At 33.6% G+C, this 11,366-nt stretch overlaps 1 protein-coding gene across 1 annotated transcript; it reads right to left on the reverse strand.

Moving 5' to 3' along the window:
- Positions 1 to 279: 279 nt before the first annotated feature.
- LOC128227387 (receptor-type tyrosine-protein phosphatase alpha-like) lies at positions 280 to 9,128 on the reverse strand. The gene is made up of 17 exons (XM_052937887.1): positions 9,006 to 9,128; positions 7,867 to 7,994; positions 7,509 to 7,596; positions 6,847 to 6,920; positions 6,646 to 6,682; positions 6,414 to 6,511; positions 5,988 to 6,110; positions 5,530 to 5,681; positions 5,139 to 5,274; positions 4,797 to 4,946; positions 4,385 to 4,466; positions 4,171 to 4,244; positions 3,324 to 3,461; positions 2,926 to 3,051; positions 1,281 to 1,441; positions 808 to 946; positions 280 to 483 (listed from the first exon to the last, which is right to left on the reverse strand). The coding sequence occupies exons 1-17, from the start codon at positions 9,046 to 9,048 to the stop codon at positions 412 to 414; spliced, it is 1,821 nt and encodes a 606-aa protein (XP_052793847.1). The 5' UTR covers positions 9,049 to 9,128; the 3' UTR covers positions 280 to 411.
- Positions 9,129 to 11,366: the final 2,238 nt, after the last annotated feature.

Below are 11,366 nucleotides of genomic sequence, written 5' to 3' on the forward strand. Positions count from 1 at the left end.
AATATAGATAGTAGTAGTAACTGTGCATGGAAAGAAATAAGTCTTAAATTGATTAATGTTGATATGATGTGAATCCCAATTGTAAAACGAGTTTAAAAGTTAATCTTAAAAGAGTGCTTCCTCATTATTTTCATGCAAAATATTACGGAATTTAATAAATGAAAAATAATATTATTTTAGTTATGAGTTATTAAAGTCATGTTTCGTTTTTGAATGCACAGTTATTTAGTCCACACTGAACCTTTCTACTTTAGCTATATATAATAATAAAATCCGTATAATAAGAGTAATAACAACCAACGTATACCAGGTGTCATTTAAACCATGCATAACTATTAAATGTAAACCGTCATTTGATATAATAAATGTGACACAGTCTGTAGAAATGGGTAAACACTATTCTGCCATGGCCTACAAATTCTGATAAACACCGATCTGTTTGACATGTTCTTGCATTACGTCGTAGATGTATCGAAGTTGAGTCTGCAAAACAGGAAATTGATATAAATTCATACCTCAGTAGTGACCCTTGGGTAGGCAAACCAAATGTTTTACTGCACAGTTAGAAAGGTTCTTAAACAAATAAAGTATTAAACTGAATTGGTTTGTAAGTTCGTCCTTTAATTAAACATGATTGATATTTGATAAATACCGAAGTGACGTCACGAAAATTGTGTCTGTATCTTAAAAGGCGTTAGCAACTTTTTAGTCGGTAAATCAGGGAAGGTCGAAAAACTTTTTTATTTTATTACCATATAGTGTCCTGGGTATAAGTTTATTTGTGAACACTTCGTATGCCAAACCTACCGGGTTCTGCACAATATCTTTATTGCGTTGTTTCATGGTCTTCACGCTGTCCACGATGTTTATCTGGCCCTTGTTGTCTTGAACCCGATGAACTTCATTCAGAAGTACAGCTACAACCCCACTGCGACGATATCCTGATCTGTAAAATCAGAATAATAGATTTGTGTTATGGAATGCTTCTAATTGAGCACCAAACATGCACACATGGCATCCACGTTTACGCATACCGCCTATACCATTAAATGCGGATAATTGTTCACCCAATTGAGGTATGTAAGCTGTTTGGCTTGCAAACAGTTTACCTTTCTGAAAATTAAACAATGCAATACAAGTATTATTTGCGTTTCAAGTTTGTTCTCTAACTTTATATTTACCTAAAATATGAATGTTCAACGTTTCCGTGTATAAACAATTAAATCGAATTTATGCTAAAGAAATAGTTTTGAAGTAAAAAAATAGTTTCCTGATCTTACTCGCAATGTATGAGGATGGGTCTAGTCTCGCCGAGGTGAGGCTGCCACCTGTTGACTGCATCCAAAATGTCCAGCATAGGTTGTACCGCCATAGGCGTGTCCTCGCTATCCCGCCAGGCCAAAAACTCAAACTGGCGAATTGTCGTTAGATAATCCTCATACTTAAATGTTCAAAAGATGGAAGAGAGAATAACAGGGTCCGTTTTAATATTGGTTTATTTGGTAGGCTGTATCGTGTATTATTTAGGCTAACAAAATAATTGGTGTGATGAAAATTACAATATGAATCTTTCTCTTACCTAATTTGAATTCTTTGTTATTTCTTCCATAAATTTCTTTTAAATACATAAATATTTCTTTAAATTAAATAATTAATAGTTCGAGTAACTTTTTGAATTTTAACTCTACATAAGGTATGTGTTACTATGAAATGCCGAACCTGTCTTACGCTCTGAAATTTCAAGCCGTTTTGTTCATTGAACGTCCTATCGTGTTAAATAGTTATTATATTTGCTCAATTAAGTATTATATATTACTAACTGCTATGCCATCTTGTAGAAATGATATGTTGATAAGTCTGTATTTACACCTCAACTTATATTCCTGTCGGCAATTTCGGAGCACAAATCACCGTATTTCAATATACATGGGATTTGTTCACCATGTTTGTATTGTGTCAGCAAGTCCCGTTTGAAATAATCAACATTTCAAAAAATGTTAATTTATGATATGTGAAATGTATTGGTGTCATTATTGATTCAATTTTACTTTTAAAAGTGATTTCAAGTGGTTGATATTTTACCACGTAATTGTGACTTCAATTGATAATTTATATATAAAATGAAGTATTGTTTCAACAATTATTGAATTAAATAATGAAGAATTCTTGTTAATATATGTAATGAATTGCGGGATTGATGTCATTATCAGGGGATATGAACGCAATTGGGACTCCACACACTTTAGTAACCCCAACTGCGTTCATACCCCGATAATAAAATCAATGCCGCAATTATATTCTTACATATATGCTATCCTCTTAATATGTTGTTATATTATATAAACTGTAGTTGTTGTTTTGTGTAAAAGAACGTGTAAACTTGTCTTCATAGTGTGCTATCTTGTCAATCGGACGTGTTGACCTGTCAAAATACTCACTTCTCTTCTATATTCTACTTGTTATCCTGCCCAACAGAAATATGTTTTGATAAAAGTAGCGAACACCATCTTTTCCAGTTACAATGTTATATTATCTAAATTTGCAACGATGTCTAACTTGCCAAAGTATATTGCGATCTTGTTCGAACTGATCGTTAAAATGTCAAAAAATAGTGTTGTCATCTTAAAAGTTGATATTAAATTGTCAATGGTGTGTACTACTCGTATTATGTGAACCATGTATGCAATCTTGTCTAAATAATATGTGATATTGTCAAATGAGCGTGTCATTATGTGCAAACGCATGTTGTTTTTTTGTCACCACGGTATGGTATTTCGTTGAATGAACGTACTGGTATGCCAAAATGTAGTTTTATCATAATTACACGTTATATGAGCAAACCGACAATGTATCATTGCAAAGTTTCATTACAACAAGTAATATATATATAAAAAAAACTCTTTGTTAGTCTGTCATATAATTCACCTCATGGTTAACGTCCTTGAATGAAAAGCACTTCTCTTGGAAAGATTTGTTCTGCTTTTCATGGATACAGTTGACTTTAAACTTGCCGATTTGTCTTCCGTCACTGCTTCCAAGGTATTGGCAAGTCTTAAAAATGTTTAAATATAATATCAATAGTGCTAACAATCTTAAGTGATGGATGCTTGTGTGTTAATATTTTAATTTTGAAATATGTGTATCATGCTGTGTTTTTACGAACGAACACAAGTGACGTATCGCAATTAATCACACTAGTACACAACGCTATTCTAACAGTATGGCAAATAAACTAAACGATAAATAGTCGCTTGGGTAAAACGTCCCCTTCCATCGAAAAGCCTGTTGTATTACATTAATGGCAACTGAAATAATTTAACAACCTTGTACGCGGCATTTGATTGCGACGTCACCATAATTACGGTGGTGATGTGTTGTTCCTCAATCAAGGACCAGAACTCTTCCAGCGTATTTTCTGTCGGCGACATGCCCATCAGGAACGTGTTTTTATTCGCGTAGTTCTATAAAGGTAACCATACGAACATATATTTCAAACAAGCCGTATATTTAGAGTCGAACACCGTTGATTCAAACCTAAAGGGCTCGAATTCCTCGATTGCTCAATATGGATGTAAGAGACCGATTTCTTTATACTAAAGTAATGCACTCCCGCTTGGCTCAGTATTTCCGAGGTTTGAGGTAATTTCATCGGTCCCTGAGTGTTTGAGCCAATTGGGTTTGACTGTAGGCATATCGGGGCACTCTAACTTGAATTAATTGCATGCTTTTTTTAGACAAAGGAGGTAGTTACCTAGGGCGGTCTTCTTCTAATATATATTCATGTCAGTAAAACTAATTACAGTATATGTCTCTCAACATGTTTGTTCCAAACTATACCATTGACACTTATTCCAACTAAGTGGTGGACAATGATATGTATAGCAGCTACATCAGAAATATCAACAAGGTGATCTTGTAGTAAATTTACATTTACAAATAGTTAGCGCGCATTGATGTTCATTGATGTGCGTTTTAACAACCCGTTCGCCTTATTGCTTATTGATTCAGTATAATTAAGTATTCTAAACGTATAGCATGTGTTGTGATACAAAGGGGTCTTATCATTATAATAAGAAACGTTGACTTAATAAAAAAGTATAAATACAGACAAAAACACAACTTGTTAATCACGTAAATGCCGTGCAATAATTTTCAGTAGTTTTCACTCACCGGTAAGAAAATTGTTCCAAGTCTTTGGACAATGTTAGATCCTCTGTTTTTCAGTTTAGGGCGATAGGCATCTACTAAAGATAGAGAATACAACAAATAATTCTAGTAATATCAGGAGTTATCATATGTTGACATCACATATAATGTTAGAAATAATAGGAAAGTAATTATATAGCAAAATTCAGTCCAGTATCTAATCGCTTAACATAATTACTTTCAGATTGCAGGGATTCCATGTTTCCATATTCATGACCACTTTCCTGTACCGTCTCTTCTGTGATCCCATTTTCAATCAGCTGTAAAGCGATTAAAAACTTGGATGGTATCAACAATACATAACTGCCAGTTTCAGTTTGTCTAATAAAATACCAATGCGTTGTCAATTACTCATGGCATTCCTTTAGAATAATTAAGGGAAACAAAACTTAATGTAGATCTCGAACAAGAAGCATAAAATACATGGTATACTAAGTGAAGAAAGTCACCAGCCCTCACTAGTATCAGATTAAACGGTTTTATATTCGATGAGAATTGATAAGGCGTACATCATTTTAGGTGAATTTTTAATTAATATTTAAATATCTATCTTTTTCGAGATGGTCATACCTAACAGTTTTGTAACTTACGTCGAACTGTTCTTCAACTCTCGTCCTCGGCGACCCGGGTTCTTTGGTGACCATGTGCTTGTAGAAACTATCAAACTGCTTGGAGTAGACGTGATGTGTGCCGATCAGTAAAGCCTCTGCTACGGCCTCGTGAAGGTACACGTACTGTTCCTATACAATATGTATAAATGGGTATATTGCATACATCTGCTGAATAATTTCAAACTACTTATGTCATGAATATAGTATCACATAATTCAATTGTTCAAGCACTTAATATATATAAGCGTCAGTGTTGGAAAAAAGGTGTTATATTTCGCCATTGTTATAAAAATATAAAGTCCAGTGATAAAGGTAGCTCACCTTTGTCTGTACCATGTTCACCCTTTGTCTGCGCAGTGTCTGAACCATTTGAAGAGGTCGAACACACTTTTCTTCTTTTGCCTGGTATATCAGGTTGTCAAGGGCAATAAATGTTCCTGTCCGACCAACTCCAGCACTGTCAAGCATTTAATGCTAAGTTGTTCAAAGTAGTAGCAACAAATGGTTTCAATATATGTGTTTAATGTGTGATTAATAATAGGAACATTGTATTGACATAACTTAACAATAATTGACACTATTTTGAGATGAATATGATAACACCATTGGAAAATGTTTTGACTTCAGAGATAACTAAAGATAAGACTTTATCATGTCACTTTGTAAGCAGCTGTACATGATGTTTATAACAAACCTAATCTAATAACCTAACCTGCAGTGCACAATAATCGGTGATCCATTTGCTGAACAGTTAGTGTCAACAGATTTCCAGAAATCGACGAGGCACCAAGCACTGTCTGGAACGTCCTTGTCAGGCCAGGTTTTGAAATGGAACTGGCGTATTCGACGTGGTTTACTGCCAGTCTAAAAAGAAATAATCTTCCTGAATTATCCAAGGCTACACAATACTCATTTGCGCCGATTTTCAAAACGAAATTGTTATTGTATGAGGTTAACATGCATTTACAGAAAAGTCATTAGTCATGTTTGTCAACAGTGATGTACCATTACTAGGAATGTTTGAAATAACCCTGATCTTTGTAGATGAAAGAAATCAATATGACATTTATTTTCTTTGTATTTTTAGGCTAACAAATAAAACAATAAAGGTTATTTTATCAGTTGATCTTGCACTCATGGAGTATTACTCAATTCCAACAGTCAGTGTACCTGCACGGCTTCCCATGTTCGTATATTGTAGTCTGGAAATTCTTTCGTGTTGATGTATGATATAGTTATGCCGCCGTATGAGCAAGGTTCACCTTTCTCTGGCCAGTATTGTATGCACTTTATCTGTAGTTATAATGGAGAAGCTTAATTGACGTTAATAAAAGCTGTGTTTCATTTATTATTCTGAAAACTCCATTCTCTCTTATACAAAGCGAGTTCTGTTCAAATTAATTTTAAAATACAATTTTGAAAACAGAAAATATTATACAGTAGATTAAACGAGTCATTTAGTATTCCATATTCAATATTTTCGAATTCTTAATATATGTCAATTACAAACAAGACTTAATGTTGATACATTGATTCGCTTCAAACACCAAATCACTGTAAGCTAAACGCTTCTGATAGGTACGAAAACACAAATACCGATGCCATTTCAATTAGATTTGTCAGCATCACAATTTTGTCAGCCTTCTGTTGCCAAACCATCTGCCAAAATTCATCTATCATGTTTTTCGTCGGACCTAAAGCAAGGACAACGAAGTTTTGGTGGGATGACATCACATATTGAGAAACAGATACAAAACTTATGTATAAAGGTGTATAAAACCAATGAGACAGTCTCAGCTCTGATTGCAAGAAAACATAAGTTACCAACCTTGTGATGCAATGAACTTCTTTACTTTCTCATAACCCTGCAAACAAACAAGGAACTGTGAGTCACATAATAACATAACGTGACATTTATCAAAAAAAATAACTTACGTAACTAGCAACATGGGATTCCTAAACGATTAGTTTATATCTACTTAATTAAAAAACTGATGTTCGGATAAAATGTTCATTAAAAGATACTTACATCGACGAAACAAGCATTTACATAGTCTGGATCGTCTGGCTTCGCTTTTTCAAGTGGTACACGTGAATGATCGTCTGAAAACATGGTTATAGAGCTTTTATGTTGACATAGACAGAATAAAGGAAAACAGTAAAACATGAAGTAGTATATGATATATGAATAATACAATAAGACTTTGGTTACTAAATGAAAAAGCAACCTATGGTTTTATTAAAATGAAAGCCAAATTTAAAGAACAACTATACTTCAACTGTATAATCACGTTTGCTGTTGATTCAAATGTTGTTTACATTGCATATTAAGATTTTGTCCCAGTTTGTGTGTGTGTATGTGTGTGCTGAATAATCGCAGCATGCATCGCAAGCTTCCTATATGTGAAGTGCTCCACAGAAATCTCCTTTTATACAGCATTTGCACATGAATCAAATGCAACCAACCATTAATATATATCTGTATCTTTCTTTCTGTGTGTGTTTTTTTGTTATTAAATTACCGGTAATTGCCAATATGTATAAAATAAATAGGGAATGATTGATAGCGCATTGGCATTATTTAAATGCCGTTGCATAAATTGGATTAAAATAATAATAGAACGTATCATGTATTAAAAGAACGCATTTTCTGTAGCTGTATATAAAAAGACAATTGTGGCTGTGGCTTACATGCATACATTTCCTTATATCTGTTTTTGCCCTTGTACCTTTCTTCGGCTGCGACTTCGTGTTTATGGACAAGTCCAGTTGGCAATGTCTGTAATTAACGGGAAATGTCGAATTATTCAAGAACAACTATATAATGTTATTTTTAAATGCTTTCCCTTCACAAATTGAGACAAATTGCTGAAATGCAGATTTAACAAAGTAACGATATTTCTCTGATGTCTTATTTGACTTCTGTTGTTTTAAGTTTAGCATTTGTGACATCAAACATGATCAAAGGTAGATGATTGATCAGAGGCCTCTATCTTGCAGTTTCAAATTGGTTAATTATAGAGATATAATGCTCAATACAATAACTTACCGCAAACTCCTCATAAAGATGCTTCCGATTATTTTTCATTTTTTCTCTAACGTAACTCCACAATTCATGAATTTTAATACCTGGAGCGCTGTCGTAATAACTGTAGTAATCGCTCTCTTTTGCGGCTTCTGAATTGTATAAAATGGTGCTTACGACTTTATATAAATTGAAAAAGAACACAAACTCGCATAACATTGTGCAGTGGAGAATGATTAATATAATACTGTTATAATATTTTTTTCAGACTCGTAACATAAATAAGTTTAAACTGAACTATGATATATCCGGGCTGAAACTTGGTCAAGCATTTAAATATTTTGAAATAAACTTGTTAACATGTTTACCATGACCAAACTGTGTGTCGTGTACACGACGAATGTATGTTGCGTCAAGGTGGAACCAATGGATCGTTTGACAAAATAGACTGAGATTTGGCTAGTCCAGGGTGTAATTTGGCCATACATATAGGGGATTTTATAACTTGGTGGAAATGTTCACCATGTCAAATCAAGACAATTGTCTGTACCACCTCAAACGCCATAGTAAAGAGTCATTTGTCAGAACTCCTTGTATTTTGTTTGACCGGTCTATAGCAATTACCATGCAATGCGTCGTTTTATAATAACTTAGCACACATTACCGTAGAAAGCTGTTGTGTAAAGCATTGCACAGTAAAGCATCATGTCAGTACATCGAAGTTAAAGGTAAACTTAAGGATCTTTGGTTCAAAATTACTTGTGGTTTGACTTGTCCTTATATTTACCTTGAGATGCTTGAGGAAATTTGAAAATAATTTTGCAGGATGAATTGTAAACTAGGAGTGGCCTAGGCAAAACAATATAAGTACAATATCCATACACTTTGTTTTTTAATTAAGAAACCTTTCACAAAACGTTGTTTTATGATTTCAGTTCAGCGGTAGTTTGACAAATTTCAAACATTTATTGCGCATAATGAGTTTTCTTTGTTTATTTGTATGGTTCAATTAGCCTTATATCATCTTCAGATTGAAAACAGCTTATCGTGGCTTGGCATTTTGATGTGATATTACGTATACACATTTACATAGGAGAAAACTATTCGGGATCAGTATTTTTGTAAAACAGCCCAAATGTGCCAATATCGTAATAAATACATACCGTTGTTAGAATAGGCAGGGTTGTTGGAAGCATTATTCCCCATTTGAAATGCATCACGTTTGCCCCGATTTGATCTCACCGGTGGTTTATTTGAGAAGTCTTTGGCAGGCTTGTCTGTTTTCAGCTTTCTGTAATATATAATGTAATACGATTTTGATTTTATACAATGATGCAACATTTTCTAGTATCAATATATTGTCAAAGTTTCTCGATAAAGATACATTTATAATATATTTAATCGGAAATTGTTCTGCGTTTATACTGTAAATAACCATGCAGCAGATTCAAGTACGTTTGAAAGGTTTCTTTACCAAATGCAACATCAAAGGTGTTTATTATACATTGTACAAATTTGCCATTTCGCTTCCAACGACCTGCAACAATGTCCTAAACTCGTACTTGATAAAGGTGAATTACCGTCTCCTTATAACAACGAAGACCCCGATAGCAACTGCTACAGCTACTAAGACTGCCAATAAACCTCCTACAATGCCACCAACTGGTGTTTTTGATTCTGTAAGTTCTGCAAAGTTATAGTTTATATATACACATCTACTTTAAAAACAAAGCAACATTATTATTATTATTATAATTATTATTGTTATTATTATTATTCAAGATTTGTTCAGAACTTCGAGAGATATGAAAAACAATTACGCCAACAAATGAAAACAGTATTAAATCATGTATATCCAAGGCATCTATCTATATAGACGCTCCCTATGAAGATCGTCTTATGTATGCTGTTCATGATTGGTTCATTTATATTGAACAAGTCGCTCGTGCAATTTGTCATACTAGTATGTGAATCTGTGAATGTGCTTATCAAATGACAGTGACAAAAATGAAGATTTATAACACAACCATATGAAATTTAGGAAAATAAATCATTGCTTGATGAGGATGTGACATAAGTACTTTCAGTGCAGGAATCCCCTTGGTATCCCGAGTCACATTGTTTAAGGAAGTATGAGCAGGACCCGTTTATATGATGACACTCCTCACAATGGCACGTTTCGAGACAGTTCTTCCCAAAGTGTTTAACCCCGCATTCTTAAAGTCAAAGGATACAAATAAAATTCATATACGCAATTTCAACAATACTCATAAAGATGTTCTCTGTTTTAAGGTCTAACTGAGAATGTAGTACTTAAGCATTATGAGCATTCTTTTATGATATAACAAGCATACTCCAAAAGCTTAAGTTTAAACAAACATATTGTCATTAATATAGTTTAAGAAAACTTATAATCGTATAAATGCATTGCGATAATTTATGAACGATTTTGTCTGCAGATTGACATCGCCATAGACAGATGTGGAAAAGGTAAAGTCAGATTATGGATACTAATTTACATTTTAAATATGGAGATTAAATACAGGCAAGCACAGAATAATTAGAGCATAAGCAACAGGAAGCATATATGCATGACTGCTTGGTATGGAAAAAAAGTGCAATTAACGTAAATATTTAATTTACATCAACATGGCTTATGGAGAGTGGGAGAAAGGAAAACTTAAATACAACAAAGTGGGTAAGGTTCCGATACACGTAGGTTTTTTGTGTGACACACTGTTACTGCAATGACGTTTGATTTGCACATTAACAGGTGTACCTACACAATTAGCCGTTTACACGTTTAACTACCATACTTCCTTTGATAATCAGGATAACTATTTTCCTCGCTACATATTCCATTGGATTACAGTCATCATCATAACAATGACAGTTTTGAGAATTTTTTTGTCCAAATGATCCGTGGTTAGGGTCTTCAAAAGAGAATTAAATTAAAATATATCTAATGTTCGCTAGGGTTTAATCGTTATCCACTATTGAGTTGAATATTAAATGTATCGATTGTTGCCAGATGATTCATTTATAGAGTTTTAGTCGCCTTCATTAAATAAATGACAGTTTTGAGAGCAGTTTTCTCCAAACCCGTGGTCACATTTTTTTAAGAATCCTATAATGTCTATAATTACTAGAAAACGCTAAATACTAAAGTTATTCGAAATTCCATGTTTGCGCTATATCTTCAACTGCAAAGGATTTCTATTCAAAGATACATATGTACATTGTTTGTTGTAGCAACATCACGTAATAAAATGGAATTAACAGTGTGATCCCTATCAAAACTGTCTCATTCATTATGCGGTTTTTCTTACGTACTCGGATCGCAAGAATTGTCATGCCAACAAGGTAAACATACTAGACAAGTACCAAGAAATTATTTCAATTTCAGATGTAGTTGCAATGACATGGCCTGCGGCAACTTAGACCGTATGTTCTTAAATTATTCACATTCTGAAAATGTTTCACAGTATTAATACATATGTTATCGAGTCAATTTCTAACCGTTT

The sequence above is a fragment of the Mya arenaria genome, chromosome 3, assembly GCF_026914265.1.
Source record: "Mya arenaria isolate MELC-2E11 chromosome 3, ASM2691426v1".
Taxonomy (NCBI): domain Eukaryota; kingdom Metazoa; phylum Mollusca; class Bivalvia; order Myida; family Myidae; genus Mya; species Mya arenaria.

Bases quoted from the DNA above. Each gene is read 5' to 3' on its own strand.
- LOC128227387 (XM_052937887.1), bottom strand. From the start codon at position 9,048: ATGGGGAATAATGCTTCCAACAACCCTGCCTATTCTAACAACG. The intron at 5,682-5,987 runs GTACACTGACTG...ATTTCTTTTTAG, and splicing joins GAACATGGGAAGCCGTGCAG to ACTGGCAGTAAACCACGTCG. The intron at 5,275-5,529 runs GTTAGGTTATTA...AATGCTTGACAG, and splicing joins CCGATTATTGTGCACTGCAG to TGCTGGAGTTGGTCGGACAG.